The following is an 18,837-nucleotide window of genomic DNA, read 5'->3' on the forward strand; positions in this document are numbered from 1 at the left end:
CGGAAAGCTCCCAGCAGCCAGCGATGAATGAAAATCGGAGTCCGGGCTGGCGGCGTGAGGGGCGGGGCAGCTGCCAGGCGGGGGCGGGGCAGTGGGTCACGTGCCTGGCTTCGAGGCGGGCACCGGAGGGGGAACTCTGAGCATGATTGGTTCCTCTTAACCAGGTGACCGCAGGTCGCGTTCCGGTTGGCAGGCAGAGGCCAGGGCCAGCGGCCCTCAGTCGGTAGGCGGCGGCGGAAGGAGGAGGAGCTCCAGCCGCGCTCTCTCAGGGCAGTGGCTGCGCCTCACAGCGCTTGTTGTGTTCCCCACCCCTTTTAAATAAGCCGGGCTGGTCACCGCCCTCGCAGACGAGTCAGCTCTGGGGAGGCGGCGGCAGCGCGGCGGCGGGGGTGCGGCCGAGGCCCGAGCCCTGCCCGGGGCCGGGCCGCGGGGCGGGCGGGCGAACCGCGGACGAGGCGGCGCTAGCTTGCGCGGTGCAGCCCCGGCGTAGCCCGGGGCTGCGGGTGCCGGCCGCGCCATTGTTGGGGGAGGGGGTGGCTGCTGAGGGCGGCGGAGTAGGGGGCTAGCGAAGGCGCCGGTGGCGGCGGAGAGGAACGGAGGCGCCCCATGGGGAACACGCTGACCTGTTGCGTGTCCCCCAATGCCAGCCCCAAGCTGGGCCGGCGCGCGGGGTCGACGGAGCTGTACTGCGCGTCCGACATCTACGAGGCGGCGTCCGGGGACGCGGTGGCGGTAGCGCCCGCTGCTGTGGAGCCTGCCGAGTTGGATTTCGGAGAGGGCGAGGGCCACCACCTGCAGCACATCAGCGACCGCGAGATGCCCGAAGGTAAGCAGGCGGCGGATGCCATCCGCCCTCGGGCTCACCTCTGCCCGCCGCTTCCCCCAGAGTCCCCCGGGAGGCATCTGCCGCCTCGGGCTCCTTCCTGCCGGTGGCCGGTTTTCCCGGGGCTGGGCTCTGGGACGAAGGCTGTCTCTGCCTCGCGTCCCCACCCTTTATTCTTTCCCTGCTGCGTCTGGCCAGTTTCTTTTCCTCCTCCTTACCCTAACGCCCAGTTATTGCTCCCTCTTTCCATTCTCTCAAGCCGGCTTGGGACCCTCTAGTCCGCCACCCTTCTTGTTTGTAGCTCTGTTCATTGTCTGGTGGGACTTTGCTAAGACTTTTGGGGCATATTGTTTTCCTTTTCTCAATGGAAACTCAAATACCTCAACTTGAGAGTACTCATCCCATTCCCGCAACCCATCCAGATGATACCTAAGTGAAGGAACCAGGTAAGGGTCTGATTGTTCCTTCCATCCGTGAAGGTAGCTGATGCCCGCGACAGTTTAGACCCAGATGTTTGGGAATTTCTTATTTAGACTCAAAATAGAGGTTGTCATAGGAGACACTATATGGTATTCCTAATAGGTTAAGTCGGCTTGAAAGAAGCTGCTTTATTCCTTCCAACTATAATGTGAACACAGAAAGAAAGAAATTGGGGGGGGGGGGTAGTAAAATGACTGTGAAGGGTGTGAGAGGTTATTACCAGTGGTGCAGAAAAGTTGCTTTTTTGAGACGGAATCTCACTCTGTCCCCCGCCCAGGCTGGAGTGCCGTGGCGCTATCTCTGCTCACTGCAACCTCCGCCTCTCGGTTTCAAGAGGTTCTTCTGCCTCTGCCTCCTGAGTAACTTGAGATTACAGGCGTGCGCCACCACACCCAGCTAATTTTTGAATTTTTAGTAGAGAGGGGGGTTTCACCATGTTGGTCAGCCTGGTCTCGAACTCCAGACCTCGTGATCGGTCCACCTCGGCCTCCCAGAGTGCTGGGGTTACATGCGTGAGCCACCGCGCCTAGTGGTTGCTTTTAACTCAGAGTTTAGCCACCAAGTTCTGATTGCTTTAAAATTCCCACGGTGACAAATACATCTCCAGCCATTCTCCGGTGACTTAACAGACTTCATTACCTCCTTGTTCTAAAAGAGAGGTGGGGTGGTTCATGGTTATAAGTTTCAAAAGAGGCCGGGCGCGGTGGCTCAAGCCTGTAATCGCAGCACTTTGGGAGGCCGAGACGGGCGGATCACGAGGTCAGGAGATCGAGACCATCCTGGCTAACCCGGTGAAACCCCGTCTCTACTAAAAAATACAAAAAAAAAAAAAAAAAAACTAGCCGGGCGAGGTGGCGGGCGCCTGTAGTCCCAGCTACTTGGGAGGCTGAGGCAGGAGAATGGTGTAAACCCGGGAGGCGAAGCTTGCAGTGAGCTGAGATCCGGCCACCGCACTCCAGCCTCGGCCACAGAGCGAAACTCCGTCTCAAAAGAAAAAAAAAAGAAGTTTCAAAAGAGACAAAATATAAATTTAGACTTTAATTTATAATGTAATGGTTTGGAAGTTAAAATGCTAGACGCTGCCTGCTCAAAAGTGTTTGTTTCCGTGGCTCCCCTTCCTTCCTCCCAGTCCTGCCAGTAGAATCCTGGTCAGAGATGAGAATGTTGGAGTTCGTCAGAGTCTAAACCGTTGGGGTAGGGGTAAGGAGAGAGGAAACGTTTAGTTTTTTGCCTCTAGAATTTTGGAAAGAGATGAGGTAAAAATAATTCCGGACAACGGCGTGGTTCTTGAATAAAAACTAATTCCTTTGAAGTAGAAAAACATTGTATCATAAAGATGTTTAAATCCAGTGGGCTCATTTGTTTCGTTTAAATGCCAGAGATTTCATTACTATAGAGGAAATGTTAGAACTCTTCTATTTAAACTTTGCTTGGGCTCTTAATTTCTTTAAAATAATAATTAAGCTTCATAATGGACATGCCTTCGTAACTGGGAACTACTGTACTCACATTGTGGAATATTCAGACATTGTGAAAGAATGAACAAATGTATTATGTGAGTTAATTGATTGTACGTTTATACACAAAGCATGTAAGTACTTGTGAAAACTTAATGCTCTCTTAGAGAGGTGCCAGGTAAGCCTCTGAGTGATTTTACACACCAGTTAGTAGATGGATGGGTGGTGTTGGGTGAGAGCCACAAATAAGGCTCTCACCCAGTGTACTTGAAAATACATATTTTCATGTACATTTAATTTAGCCCTTCCAAAATAAGGCCTGTGTATATTCCCCGTGTTGCTAATGAAGAAATGAAGAGTTAGATATCTGGAATGACTATGTAAGACGGCCACTGAACAGAACTGAGGTTCTCAGTTCTCAGACTGACATGGAGATGAGATATGCCAAGTTCAGTTCTTTAAAAACTTTTAAAGGCCGGGCGCGGTGGCTGAAGCCTGTAATCCCAGCGCTTTGGGAGGCTGAGGCGGGCAGATCATGAGGTCAGGAGATCGAGACCATCCTGGCTAACACGGTGAAACCCCGTCTCTACTAAAAAATACAAAAAAACTAGCCGGGCGAGGTGGCGGGCGCCTGTAGTCCCAGCTACTCGGGAGGCTGAGGCAGGAGAATGGCGTAAACCCGGGAGGCGGAGCTTGTAGTGAGCTGAGATCCGGCCACTGCACTCCAGCCCGGGCGACAGAGCGAGACTCCGTCTCAAAAAAAAAAAAAAAAAACTTTTAATTAAAAATCCAGAATTCATCATGTATTTTACCCATGAAGTAGTCCTGTATTTGAGAACTTACTTCGGTCTTGATTAGTTCCTTTCAAAGTTTGTTTTACACAATTCAAATTCAACATTTACATCTCTATTTTTTTATTTTTTAAGAGAGAGTCTCACTGTGTTGACCAGGCTGGCCTCGAACTCCTGGCCTGGGCTCAAGCAGTCCTCCCACCTCAGCCTCCTGAATAGCTGGGACCATGGGTGTGTGCCATCTTGTCTGGCCCCGTCTTATGTCTATATATTCATTTCTGTGGATAAGAATAAAAGTAGAGATAACAAAATGGCCTAAATATACCCATCAAATAAACAGGTTGATAAATTTGAAGAGTTTGTTCTGGTAACTGTGCATTGAAGCTCAGAATGCCCTGGACAGAGGGATGTTAGGGGAAGCTGGCAAGAGGGAAGGTAAAGTGCCAGGCATTAAGCATTAAGGATGATGATAAGGAGGCTGGGCGCGGTGGCTCACGCCTGTAATCCCAGCACTTTGGGAGGCCGAGATGGGCGGATCACATGGTCAGGAGATCGAGACCATCCTGGCCAACACGGTGAAACCCCGTCTCTACTAAAAATACAAAAAATTAGCCGGGCGTGGTGGCAGGCGCCTGTAGTCCCAGCTACTTGGGAGGCTGAGGCAGGAGAATGGTGTGAACCTGGGAGGCGGAGCTTGCAGTGACCTGAGTTCCAGCCACTGCACTCCAGCCTGGGTGACAGAGCCAGACTCCATCTCAAAAAAAAAAAAAAAAAAAAGATGATGGTAAGGAGTGCTAAATCAGAAAAGTTGAAAAAAGAGAATTTGTAACCACAGAATTTGCCGTTGTATATTAGTATGACATACATTTTTATTTCAATTTGTCTCAATTTATTTTTGTGGCATTCAATAAAGTGATAATAGAAATCTCAATTTCGGCATTTGCCTATTATTCATAAGTTTCCATAGAAACATGGCCAGAACACCAAATATAAAGTATAGACACATTGAAAGTTTGCTTTTAGTATCTTTATTTCAGACAATTTTATATCAGTCTCCCTGGAAACAGAAATTCTTACTTAGATGTAAAACATTTGGCTGGGCGTGGTGGCTCACGCCTGTAATCCCAGCACTTTGGGAGGCTGAGGTGGGCGGATCACGAGGTCAGGAGTTCGAGACCAGCCTGGCCAACATGGTGAAACCCCGTCTCTACTAAAAATACAAAAATTAGTTGGGCATGGTGGCAGGCGCCTGTAATCCCAGCTACTCAGCAGGCTAAGGCAGGAGAATCGCTTGAACCTGGGAAGCAGAGGTTGCAGTGAGCTGAGATCGTGCCACTGCGCTCCAGCCTGTGCAGTGGAGCAAGACTCTGTCTCAAAAAAAAACAAAAAATAATTTTAGCTTTTCTACAATGAAGAATTATTTTTGTTACTTAGACAAAAATCATACATAAATTTTGCTCGGCTTTGTTCTTCAAGCTGTTTCTTTTCTTTTTCTTTTTTTTGACAGAGCTTCACTCTTGCCTAGGCTAGAATGCAGTGGCACAAACTCAGTTCAATGCAACCTCTGCTTCCTGGGTTCAAGTGATTCTTCTGCCTCAGCCTCCCAAGTAGCTGGGATTACAGGCGTGTGTCACCATGCCCAGCTAATTTTTGTATTTTTAGTAGAGATGGGGTTTTGGTATGTTGGCCAGGCTGGTCTTGAACTCCTGACCTCAAGCGATCCAGCTACCTTGGCCTCCCAAAGTGCTGGGATCATAGACGTGAGCCACTGCGCCCAGCCCTTTTTTTTTTTTTTTTTTTTTTTTTTTGAGAAGGAGTTTCGCTTTTGTTGCTCAAGCTGGAGAGGAATGGTGTGATCTTGGCTCACCATTGTAGCCTCTGCCCCCTGGGTTCAAGCGATTCTCTACTTCAGCCTCCTAAGTAGCTGGGATTACAGGTGTGTGCCACCATGCCCGGCTAATTTTTTGTGTTTTTAGTAGAGATGGTTTCACCATGTTGGCCAGGCTGGTCCGGAACTCCTGATCTCAGGTGATCCACCTGTCTCGACCTCCCAAAGTGCTGGGATTACAGGCGTGAGCCACCACGCCTGGTCTGGTCAAGCTGTTTCAAAGAGATGCTCCTAAGAACCTACTAAACATTTCAGATAGACTCAAAAGTATTTTCTACTACCATGCCTTTATTTAATGTATGTCTAACATAACTGATGGTAGTATCAGTAACACAAGATAGTAAGATCTTATTGTCCAATTTTATTAATACTCTCGACTTTTCATAGAGCCTTTTATGTTCTGACATTAGGAGCTTTGCTAATTTGCTGACTAAAGGCGCTCTCTGAAGTGACCCTTTCTATTCCATTCCCTTGATGGGTGAAGGTAGGGAAAGAATTGGCAATGTGATGTGGAAAAACCTCTGAGCAACAGATCTTTCCTCTTTCCAGTAGCTATTTTAAGTCCCCCCTTTTTTTTTGCTTTTTTGAATAATGATATGTTTGATGTAAAAGACTCGGAGAATACAGAAAAGTCATTGATTATACTCAGAATACTGAGTTAACTTTGATTAATATTTTGGTATTGACTTTTTGATTTTTTTGTATGCATATGAATATAACATTTTATTTTAGAAAAATGAGATCATTCTGTATGAGCTGCTTCATAACTTATAGCAGTGAAATAATATCATAAATTCCTAAACCACTGCTTGCCATCCAGAGAGTGCTCCAGTATATCTTTCCATGCTAGGGCACCCTGCTCTATCGCATGCCTTTTTATAACTGCTTAGTGTACCATCAGATGGTTGGAGTATCATTTATTTACCTATCCTTTATGAATGGGCATCTTTTATAGTAACATCATACACAGACTCATTACATTTGATTTCAAGGGTACCAAAACACATTTTGATGACTGATGCCTTGTACCTCCCTATAGAATTAAGTTAAATCTATGGGTTGAGTCATTTTTGTAGTTAAGATATTTTAGTATTAAATGTTCTTATGCCAAATTGGAGTTAGCGTTGACTTTTTCCTGGACATTTGAATTCATCATTTAATATTTTTTGTTTCTTGGTAGCCTATCTTTAGTTCTGAATAGCTACCACTTTAAAAGATTTGATGCTGAGAGAGTGTTAGAAGAAGTCTTACAAGATGTGGGAAAACTGGGAGAAACTTGACTAGTTTTGGGGGTGCTGAAACATGTTTATTGAGTACCTTTAGGTGGCCAGGCTGTGTTCCAGATTCAGGGCAAACAGTGGTATACGAGACAGAGCCTCATTCTAACTCTGATCCTTACGTTCTAGAGGGAGCTAGGGATAGATAATATATGAATAATCAAGAATGTTAGGTGGTGAGGTGCTGGGGAAAAAAGTAAAATAGAGTCATGGATTGGGGAGGAGGACAGTTACATGGGGGTTGTGGGGATGAAAGATGGCTGCTCTCCTTAAGTGACCTGTGAGCAGTCCTAAAAGTGAGAAGGGAGCCTTGTGAGGATGGTTGGCGAGAGCCAGGGGTCCACGCAGATGGATAGTTACTTTGGAGTTCCTTGAATGGGAGCAAACTTGTTTTTGGCAAAGGACAGAAAGACACAGGGTGGCTGCAGAAGAGTGAAAAGGATGCCAGGACTATGGTGGGTTAAGTCCATGTATGTATAGTGGGCCTTGGCAAAGAATATAGACTCTAGTTGTGATAGGAAACCATTGGAGGATTATAGCCTGGGAAATATTTTTAATTCTTTCTTTTTTTGAGATGGAGTCTCACTCTGTCGCCCAGGCTGGCTCAATCTCGGCTCACTGCAACCTCTGCCTCCCGGGTTCAGGTGATTCTCTGACCTCAGCCTCCCTAGTAGCTGGCACTACAAGCACGTGCCACCACACCCGGCTAATTTTTTGTATTTTTTAATAGAGACAGGTTTTCACCATGTTAGTGAGGATGGTCTCACTCTCCTGACCTCGTGATCCACCTACCTTGGCCTTCCAAAGTGCTGGGATTACAGGTGTGAGCCACCGCACCCCGCCAGTATTTTCAGTTGTTTAAGAAAAAGACCAGACAGTGACTCATGCCTATAATCCCAGTAGTTTGGGAAACCGAGGCAAGAGGATTGCTTGAGCCCTGGAGGGGGCTGGGGCTAGCCTGAACAACATAATGAGACCCTGCCTCTACAAAAAGTAAATTAGCCAGGTGTGGTGGCACACACCCATAGTCCCAGCTACTCAAGAGGCTGAGGCAGGAGAATCTCCTGACCCCAGGAAGTTCAAGGCTGCAGTGAGCTGTGATTGCGCCACTGCCCTCCAGCCTGGGTGACAGTGAGACTGTCTCAAAAAAAAAAAAAACCAGACTAGCTGCAAAAGTAGGTAACAAAGTGATGAATAGACAAGTCACAGAAAAATAAATGCAGATGATCCGTAAACACAGCTTCACACTTAAGAGAAATACAAATGAAAACTATGCTGTAAAAAAAAAAAAAAAAAAAAAAAAAGAAAACTATGCTGTGACTTCTCTGCTGTTGGGAGAAGATCCAAAAACTTGACAATACATTCTTTGGTGTGGCTGCAAAGAGAGTTGCATTCCTATATTGCTAGTGAAAGTGCAAAGTGGTTTGAGTTTGTGAAGGGGAATTTGGCATAATCACAAACATTGCAAATGCATTTAATCCAGAAATTCTACTTCAAGGAATTTATCCTGAAGGCATACCCCATAAATATGAAATAACATGTGCATAAGGCTCTGTTGCATTATTTTCAGTAGCTAAATATTGGAAATAATATATCTAGTTAGAAACTGGTAAAATAAACTGTTATATCCATACAGAGGAGAACTATAGAGCTGCTAAAAAAAAAAAAAAACACACAAATCTCTCTTTATTGCTATGGCTATGGCGTGATACCCAGATATCCAGGATATGTTACATGAAAAAAACAAGGAGGAGAACGTACAGTAATCTTATTTCTTACATTATTGTAACGAATAATATGTATTTGCTTATTTAAAACAACCACACTGACAGGAATTCTTGGTGGTGGTGTGAGACTGTTTTTCCCTTAATTTCAGAGGTAGCCAAAGTGCATATTTCCTCAAGATGTTATTTTGGTATGGGCTTTCCAGTAAATGCTGACTGTTCACTTTTACTTTTAATCTGTGAAAACTTTGTTTTGTAATTTATTGTGCATTATGTGGTATATAGCAATTGCCTTTTCTTTTTTTTTTTTTGAGCTGAAGTCTAGTTCTGTCGCCCAGGCTGGAGTACAGTGGCACGATCTCGGCTCACTGCAACCTCCACCTCCTGGGTTCCAGCAATTCTCCTGCCTCAGCCTCCTGAGTAGCTGGGATTACAGGCATGTGCCACCATGCCCAGCTGATTTTTATATTTTTAGTAGAGATGAGGTTTCGCCATCTTGGCCAGGCTGGTCTTGATTTCCTGACCTCAGGTGATCTGCCCACCTCAGCCTCCCAAAATGCTGGGATTACGGATGTGAGCCACTGCACTCGGCCTATTGCAACTGCTCTTGCATTTCATTTTATTCTCACTGTATTTTGAGTTAGGTAGTATAGGAATTATACTTGTTTTACATATGAGAAGACAGGCTTTGAGAGGTGTAAATCAAGTTTTCCAAAGTTTTTTAGTTTGTTTTTTGTTTTTGAGATGGTCTTTATCTGTTGCTGAGGCTGGAGTGCAGTGGTGTGATCATGGTTCACTGCAGCCTCCACTTCTTGGTCTCAAGTGATCCTCCTGCCTCAGCCTCCCAAGTAGCTGGGACTACGTTTTCCAAGGTTTAAAAAGATAAGACTTGGTATGGTCGTGTGGTGGGTCACGCCTGTAATCCCAGCACTTTGGGAGGCTGAAGCAGGAGGATCACGAGATCAGGAGACGGAGACCATCCTGGTCAATGTGGTGAAACCCCCTCTCTACTAAAAATACAAAAATTAGCTGGGTGTGGTGGCACGTGTGTGTAGTCTTAGCTACTTGGAGGCTGAGGCAGGAGAATCACTTGAACCCCAGAGGCAGAGGTTGCAGTGAGCTGAGACAGCACCACTGCACTCTAGCCTGGGGGGCGGTAGAGTGAGACTCCGTCTCAAAAAAATAAATAAATAAAAAATAAAAGGCTAGGTAGATCAAGAATGTAAATTTCAGATATATGGCGTATAGGATTAGAATTTATAGAATGACTCATGGGCTTCTTTGGATACTGCCATTTTTCCACCTTGTTTTCAGTTAATAAAGCTGTAGAGTTAAAATGGTAATATTGGATAATGAAAAATGGAGGTACTTATAACCCAGACTTTTATTTTTTTTTTCTCTGGAGGAGACAGGGTCTCAACTCTGTCTGTTGCCCAGGCTGGAGCACAGTACTGCCCTTAGAGCTCACTGTAACCTCAAATCCCTGGGCTCAAGCTATCCTGCCACTGCAGCCTCCCAAGGAGCTGGGACTACAGGCACGTGCCTCCACACCCAGCTGATCTTTTAAAAAAATTTTTGTAGAGATGGGGGGTCTCACTGTGTTGCCCAGGCTGGTCTTGAACTGTCCTCAGGTGATCCTTCTGCCTCAGCCTCTCAGAGTGCTGGGATTACAGGTGTGAGCCACTGCACTCCACCCAGAAATATGATTAAAAGTCTAAAAAAGGAGTTAAGTGCTATTAAGAAATACACCTGTAATCCCAGAAATACATAAAGGGAGAAAGATATACTATAGCATATGAAGTGTCACAGCTCAGTCACAATCACTAAAACATAGATTGAGGAGTAAAAGTCAGTTAAAGCAAGAGTGAACGCTGACATAGAAGGAGGTAGAGAAGTGGTTTGGAAACCAGATTTGGGATTGTCAGAAGCTGGGAAAGCCGAAGCAAGAAATGACTGAGCATGAGATTGGAGCTTGGCTGTGTACTGTGTGACCTCAGATGAGGCAGGGCAGCTCAAGACCCATCAGGTACCTGATGGGTGGAACGTGGGACTTAGATAAAATCTCAGACTTTACATCATAATAGGGAGGTTTGAAATGTTTGTGTTTTGGACCTAAGACTAATACATTGTGCATTATGATAGAGCAGGTCAGTAAATGCAGTAAGCCTTTAAATAAACAGATGCCCAGCAGTTGGCCCAGAAACTGCTGATATATCCTGTTTAATTGGGATATATTGAAATCAGTATGTTGAAATCAGTCTCTTTCTCTGAAATATGCTGCTTCTGTCAGTTACTTTCTTGGTTGCTGCCCTCTCCCTTTAATATATTGACAAGAAAAATCATTTCTTTACAGTTTACAATTGCATAATTTTAACACTTTTGGCCTTTAATAATGCATTTCATTTATTCTAAGTTCCATATTTTTACATTTTTAATTAACATCTGTGAAATTGAGATGGCTGATAGATTCAAGGAAAAGCAGTGTTCAATGTCAGTGGATCTTATAGATTTCTTCTCCTGAGGGGTGTTTATATTAAGACCTGAGTTTAATTTTTTTTGTCTTACTTGCCCCCCATCATACTATCATGCTTTCAAATTAAGTTGCAATTTAAATTGATAATACAAAAATGGTGGGTCTTAAAATACAATTTTAGACGTAATCCCTAACCATGATATCAAAAATCATTTCTTCTAGTTTCAAACATTCTTAGGAGTGTTTTGTTTTGTTTTGTTTTGAGACAGAGTCTTGCTCTGTCGCCAGGCTGGAGTGTAGTGGCACCATCTCGGCTCACTGCAACCTCCACCTCCCGAGTTCAAGCAGTTCTCCTGCCTCAGCCTAATGGCTTAAATGTCCATTCTGTAAAATAGCAATGTGTGGTATTTGTTAGTGCAAGTTATATAGGAAATTGTATCAAATAAATAAATGCCAGTTACAGCCATGGTGATGTTCCTCATTCACATCAATAGGAATTTTTTTTAAGCATCCAAAGCTAAAACTGATATAATTGGTGGCATTATATCCTAATACACCCTTAACTCCTTTAGAAAGCAACTGAGCACAATATACTAAGTGATGAAAACAATCTGACCTTTTGGTCTGATTATCCCACTTTTGTGAAAAATCTTTCCTAAGGAGATTTTAAAAATAATTTTAAAATACCATAAAATTGAAGGTTTTCCTCCTAAGAGCAGAGCTTTGTAAGTACCTAAGTCCGCAACAATATGGGATTGGCTGAGTAGAGTATAGGAATAACACTTGATGGACCATCATTTATCCATTGCACAGTAAATATTCTCCATTGGAGTGGAGATCATTTGTAAAATAAGACGTAAGTTGTATATGGATTAGAGCTATTTTTTTAACATGCATAAGAAAAGCAACTTAAGGCTGGGCATAGTGGTCACGCCTGTAATCCTGGCACTTTGGGAGGCTGAGGCGGGCAGATCATGAGGTCAGGAGTTCGAGACCAGCCTGGTCAACATAGTGAAACCCCGTCTCTACTAAAAATACAAAATGTAGCCGGGCATGTTGGCATGCACCTGGAGTCCCAGCTACTTGGGAGGCTGAGGCAGGAGAATTGAACCTGGGAGGCGGAGGTTGCAGTGAGCCGAGATCAGGCCACTACACTCCAGCCTGAGTGATAGAGTGAGACTTTGTCTCAAAAAAAAAAAAAAAAAAGGAAAGCAACTTAAAATAATGGTTGTGAGTTTATAATTTGTAATTTGTTTGTTTGTAATTTGCAAATGAAGCATTATTTTGACTCTTGCAAATTTCTGTTCATAAGATATTAAAGGAATGAGTTAGAGGCTTTTATCTATCCCCACCTTTAGTGTGATCACATCAGTATTGTTGATAAACCAGGCCTCTTACTTGCAAGTTCAAAAAATCTATCTCAAAATAGTTAAAAATTAAAAAAAAAAAAATGTATAACCAGGGATTCACATAGTCAATTGGGACTACTTGACCCAGGAATTAAGTGATCTCAGAACTTGTCTCAGTTCTGCTCTTCTGTTGATCTCTCCTGAAAAGACACCCTTCATGATGGCAGAGGGAACCACGGGTGGCAGCTCCTGGCTGTCTCACAGTGCTAGAGTACAGCCCTGCCTTTATCCTCTGGTTCCTGGGAAGTCCCAAGAGAAATGTAACTGATTGGCCAGCTGTAAGTCACATGTCCACCCTAAAACCCCTGAGTTGAAGGAGTGCCAGCTTGTTACTTGGGCTAATTTGGCTTTTTTTCTCTGTATCTTATCATTTGTTTATACTAGCTGCCTTGGATTTTTTTTTTTTTTTTTTTTTTTAAGATGTAGTGTCAGGCCGGGCGCGGTGGCTCAAGCCTGTAATCCCAGCACTTTGGGAGGCTGAGACGGGCGGATCACGAGGTCAGGAGATCGAGACCATCCTGGCTAACACGGTGAAACCCCGTCTCTACTAAAAAATACAAAAAGCTAGCCGGCCGAGGTGGTGGGCGCCTGTAGTCCCAGCTACTCCGGAGGCTGAGGCAAGAGAATGGCGTAAACCCGGGAGGCTGAGCTTGCAGTGAGCTGAGATCCGGCCACTGCACTCCAGCCCGGGCGACAGAGCGAGACTCCGTCTCAAAAAAAAAAAGATGTAGTGTCACTCTGTCACCCAGGCTGGAAGGCAGTGGCATGATCTTGGCTCACTGCAACCTCCGCCTCCTGGGTTCAAGCGATTCTTCTGCTTCAGCCTCCTGAGTAGCTGGGACTAGAGGCACACGACACACGCCTGGCTAATTTTTTTGTATTTTTAGTAGAGATGGGGTTTCACTGGATTGATCAGGCTGGTCTCGAACTCCTCACCTCATGATCCGCCAGCCTTGGCCTCTGAAAGTGCTGGGATTACAGGCATGAGCCACCATGCCCAGCCGCCTTGAATGTTTCTTATATTTACACAGTAGCACATCTTGGTTTTCTTATATTTAAGAAATTTATATTACATAGTAGCACATCTTGGTTTGGTGGGGGTGGGGGTGGGTAGAGTGGTATGTGTGTGAAGCCTGCTCCTCTTTGATTTTGGTACTTAATTTTCCTGGAGTTCCATTGAAAATTCCTGTTTAAATTTATCATGACGTGGCTACTGATTCGTAATATGGCTTCTTCTGTAAACATTAGGTTATTTTTTAGATTCAAATGGTAGCGGTATATTTGCTTTCTTTTCGAAAGGAAGTAGTCAGGAATCCTTTTAGAAGCTTTAGGTAGAGGCTGGGTGTGGTGGCTCACGCCCGTAATCCCAGCACTTTGGGAGGCCAAGGGGGGCAGATCACAAGGTCAGGAGTTTGAGACCAGCCTGGCCAGCATGGTGATACCCAGTCCCTACTAAAAATACAAAAATTAGCTGGGCATGGTGATGCATGCCTGTAGTCCCAGCTAGTTGGGAGACTGAGGCAGGAGAATCGCTTGAACCTGGGAGGTGGAGGTTGCAGTGAGCCAAGATTGTACCACTGCAGTCCAGCCTGGGCAACGGAGTGAGACTCTGTCAAAAAAAAAAAAGAAGAAGAAGAAGAAGCTTTAGGTAGAGGCAGCTGTGAAAGTCTCTGCCTGTCATTTTGTGCACAAATGATTTTATTTTTCCAAGTAGCTTAACATTGTCACATCATCTTTTCAAGATGTGGAAAAACTTTTTTTTTTTTTTTTTTTTGAGACGGAGTCTTGCTCTGTCGCCCGGGCTGGAGTGCAGTGGCCGGATCTCAGCTCACTGCAAGCTCCACCTCCCGGCTTTACGCCATTCTCCTGCCTCAGCCTCCGGAGTAGCTGGGACTACAGGCGCCCGCCACCTCGCCCGGCTAGTTTTTTGTATTTTTAGTAGAGACGGGGTTTCACCGTGTTAGCCAGGATGGTCTCGATCTCCTGACCTCGTGATCCGCCCGTCTCGGCCTCCCAAAGTGCTGGGATTACAGGCTTGAGCCACCGCGCCCGGCCGAAAAACTTTAAACATAATTTTTGTGTGGGTCTTTTACATAAGAATAGTTTTCTCTAAAAGCATTTTAATAAAGTTCAGTCAAAGAATTTCCATGGAGAATAAAGCAATTGGTTTAGGTATGTAAGTTTTTAGTGATCTGGCAGTACTATTAAAATGGATGATTCATAATTCTTTTTAACCAGGAAGTCCCAAAATTATGTTCATGTAAGATTCTAACCAAATTACTTGGAAGAGAGTAAAGGATTCTAGGTAGATAAATTTGTGAAATGCTGAGTTTGACAGTAATCACTACTAGACTGATTAGTTTTTAATATATCAATGTGCATTTTGATTTTGTAAGAGCCCAGGGATAGAGTATATTGTCATTTGACCACTAAACCGCTTTTTAAAAAATAGAGCAATTACATTAATATGTAGTTTTGGGAAATACCACTTTAACTGTTACTCTGGATCTTGGCCCAGTTTCTTACAAGATTGGTTAAGATAAGTGGCTTGAAATGGACCTTGCTGGGCCGGGCACGGTGGCTCACCCCTGTACTCCCAGCATTTGGGAGGCTGAGGTGGGTGGATCACCTGAGGTCAGGAGTTTGAGACCAGCCTGGCCAACATGGTAAAATCTCATCTCTACTAAAAATACAAAAATTAGCTGGCCTGGTGGGAGGCATCAGTAATCCCAGCTATTTGGGAGACTGAAGCCGGAGAATTGCTTGAACCCGGGAGGCGGAGGTTGCAGTGAGCCGAGACCGTGCCACTGCACTCCAGCCTGGGTGACAGAGTAAGACTCCATCTCAAAAAAAAAAAAAAAAAAAAAAAAGAGTACTTTGCTGAAGAATACCATAGATTTTCTTTTTTCCCCTCATGACAGGTTTTATTATCCCATATAATGACAAAGTTTATTTCATGAAAATTCAAGAGTCTGTTTTGTAGTCTTACCTAAATATATTATCCAACTTTGGTGCAAGGTAGACTACAGGCAGATTTATCATGACATAGATAGGGGCAAAATTTTTTAGAAACAGCCCTAAGATCTGCTTCAAAACATACTCTTAATGTAACACCAAATTAACCATACTGTTAGAAGGAAGAAGTGAGAAATTGAGGGCAAAAGTTAATAATTTTCTGACATGTTCCTGTGTATTAGAACACAGAACTTCTATTCAGTCCTCTTAAATCTGCCATGATGAATAGCCCCCCAAAAAACCACAGCTAACTAAATTAGTTCACTTGTTGAATGGAGTTAGAATTAGCCATTTGATTGTCTAAAGAACATTTGCCAAAAACAACTCTTTGTTTTACCATATTTGATGTATTGAGCTGGTGCCTAACAGTAACTGGCCACAGCATCACCTGCTACTTGAGATTGTTCTTGAAATGTGCTAGTAATAGCAGCAGAGAGGAGAGTGTGGTTAAGTTGAAGGAGGGGAGGGTATGTGTGTGATTCAGGTAACACTTGTACCAGATTGTTTAGGCACAGATTTTTTATTAAAAGTCTCTGACACAGCCTGGTTTTGTTCCACATGTGTGGAGAGATTCTACAGTTTTGCATTCCCCAGGAGTATTTCTGTATTGTTGTCTTTATTTCCGTCATATTTATTACTAAAAACTTCTCTGAAGACTGTTAAAAGTGATTAAAATGGATGTGTATCTATTTCAGAAATCATCTTTTCTACTCACCTAAAGTATCACATCTTTTTCCTCCTCTTTTGTAGATTTAGCTTTGGAGTCAAACCCTTCTGACCATCCAAGGGCAAGCACAATTTTCCTGAGCAAATCTCAAACAGATGGTAAGACAAAACTGTTTTTTCCTTCCAAGGAAAAGACTGAAAACTGTTTCTATTTTATTGGATGTATTATAGAAGGCATTTTAGAAGAACTGATGTATTCGTTTAAATTTTTCTTTTCATATGTTCACTTATTTTAATATATGATATACTTTCTTTTAGTTGTGATTAGTAATAACATGTAGACCTTCTATTTACAGGTTTTGTCACCTTTTTATCAACACAATTAATGGCCACCTGATTTAGTAACATCGATTTTTTTTTTTTTTTAAAGAGGCCGGAGTGCCTTTATTGCCCAGGCTGGAGTGCAATGACGCTGTCTCAGCTCACTGCAGCCTCCACGGGCCATGTTCAAGCAGTTCTCCTGCCTCGGCCTCCCAAGTAGCTGGGACTACAGACATGAGCCACCACTTCCGGCTAATTTTTGTATTTTTATTAGAGACGGGTTTTCACCATGTTGGCCAGGCTGGTCTCAAACTCCTGACCTAGTGATCTGCCCTCAGCCTCCCAAAGTGCTGGGATTACAGGCGTGAGCCACCGCTCCCGGCCAGTATCATGGATTTATACTTATTTCTACACACTTCTTTGACCTCCTTCCCTTGTCCAAAAGAGTACATTTTAAAGATGAATGATAGGATTTAAGTTGCAGCTTGGTTTCATTTGAACACATTTTTAAAAAAATCAGTTTGTATACAGGGATTGAATCTGATTTTGGCTTCCTTTTATACAATGCTCTAACCACATGAGCCTATCACATTCAAATTTATGCTACTCAGAACTTTTAAGCTATTCACTTTTCCATCCTAATGTAATGTAAATGTAAACATGCTCTATGGTGTTTCCCAGAAGGTTAGCCTCAGCAAACGAAACTTTATGTGCATTTTCCTTGCCTTGCTTGTTTTAGGATGAGAATCAGAACTGTTGTATTTTTCTGTACTCCTGTTTATCTTCCTTAAAATTATGTTAAGTCCTAATTTGTTTGCTAAAAAGCTGTACACAGCTAGGTTTTTCAGTTTATTTCAACTACAAGAAGCGGGGGTTCTGTAATATTTGAAGTAATGCAACACAATACAAAATGCAGGGTTGTAAGCTGCATTTTCGAAGCTTGTGTGGACTTTTATCTGTCTTGAGCTGGTCATTTCTGGTTAGGATAGTTGTATTTCTTAGTTTCTTTCAGAGCCACAGGCTTCTCACACATGCAGAGTGTGGAAGCAGTAAAAGAAGAGCTATCCCATGCTCCTCTTTCTTCAGTGGTAAGGAGTGTGTGCTTGTGATACTTGTCTAGCATCAAAGGAAGAGGCAGTGTAGGAAACAAAGCGTGGTCCAAGTCCCTCTTGGAGCTTTTATTCTTCTGGCCTTTGTTGAAATGCTTTTATTTGCTGAATATACCATGTTCAATTAGGTTAACATTCATTTTAACTTTTAAATTTAAGGTAGTTTACTTTATACTTGTGTAAAGACCCGTTTATTTTTTCAGTAACATATTAGTAGATGACCAGTAAGTGGTTCAGGATGCTTGCAGGGATTGTGGTGCAGCTAGAGATTGGCACCTAGTCAGAAACTGGTTCTTAGAGCTGTCAGCAGTTAGATCTTGGTAATTAAGCGACCTTTAAATGTAGAATTAAAAACTACTACTGGATGATGTTTCAGATATGCAACAGGGAAACCTATTAGCTAAATTTCTCATTAAGCATAATTTGTTTTGCCCCTTTCTTTTGTACATAGGGATTCTTTCATTTCTATGTAGTAGAATATCTGTTAGGTCAAAAAGTAAAACTAAGTTTTTAGATTTTATTTTATGGGATTCACCTTGCCAGATGATTTAAATGATGAGTTTTGTTGGAAATTATTTTTTAAATGGAATTTTATCTCATTTTATATATTGGTAATCAGATGATCAGCAACTACTTTTGTACTGTGGCTTTTATATCAGAATTGATCAGCTAATTTTTTTTATTCTTAGTGCGAGAAAAGAGGAAGAGCAACCATTTAAACCATGTAAGTAAACAGTTGGAAAGTTAAGAAATTAATAATTGAATTAAAAGTATGTCTGCTGTGATTCCATAAAAATATAATGGGGACCCAATACTGTTAGTATGGTCCTCTTTTTGTGGATTTTCTAAATCATTTCTATTTTCCTAGGAATCAGATGCAGGAAAGTCTTTGACTTAGTGTGCCCATTTGTTCAGGGTTTCTGACATTTAAGTTAAATTTCGGTAATTTGGTTGTGGTATAAATAGCTGCCTTAAATATTTTTACCTAAATTTTTTAATCTTTTTAAAAATCAAGTGACAAAATTATAATAGCTAACTTCATTTTTAGCACTATATGTTGACTTCCTGTCATAGCAGGTGAAAGCTTAGCTTCCTCACTCTACCGTGCGTGACCTTATTTTCTTCCCTCTATTCCCCCCACATATATCACATTTTCAATTAAATCAGTATTTGATGTTTACATTGTTATACAGATATTATTCACTGCTGAGTCATGTGTTATTCTCACTGTCTCCTCCTTGTACATCCTTTGTTTCTCTTAAATATTTCTGAAATCTGAGCATGTCTGCATGTCTCTTTTCCTAGCCTCCACTAACTCACACAGTCAAATGCCGTGAGTATCCCTTGGCTGGTCTCCTTGCTTTCATGGTCTTTTTTTTTTTTTTTTTTTTTTTTTTTTTTTTT

The 18,837-nt window shown here is 43.1% G+C and overlaps 1 protein-coding gene across 2 annotated transcripts in view; it reads left to right on the forward strand.

Annotated features, from left to right (window-relative positions):
• The first annotated feature begins 243 nt into the window (after positions 1-243).
• The window catches only part of CCNYL1 (cyclin Y like 1), a 46,664-nt gene continuing 28,070 nt past the window's right edge, over positions 244-18,837 (forward strand). For both annotated transcript variants that reach the window (XM_023219758.1, XM_023219768.1), the window contains exons 1-3: positions 244-826; positions 16,088-16,162; positions 18,123-18,157. In XM_023219758.1, the coding sequence (XP_023075526.1) occupies positions 607-826; positions 16,088-16,162; positions 18,123-18,157 (330 nt within the window). In that variant the 5' untranslated portion in view covers positions 244-606. The remainder of the gene's footprint in view (positions 827-16,087; positions 16,163-18,122; positions 18,158-18,837) is intronic.

This window comes from Piliocolobus tephrosceles, chromosome 11 (assembly GCF_002776525.5).
Source record: "Piliocolobus tephrosceles isolate RC106 chromosome 11, ASM277652v3, whole genome shotgun sequence".
Taxonomy (NCBI): domain Eukaryota; kingdom Metazoa; phylum Chordata; class Mammalia; order Primates; family Cercopithecidae; genus Piliocolobus; species Piliocolobus tephrosceles.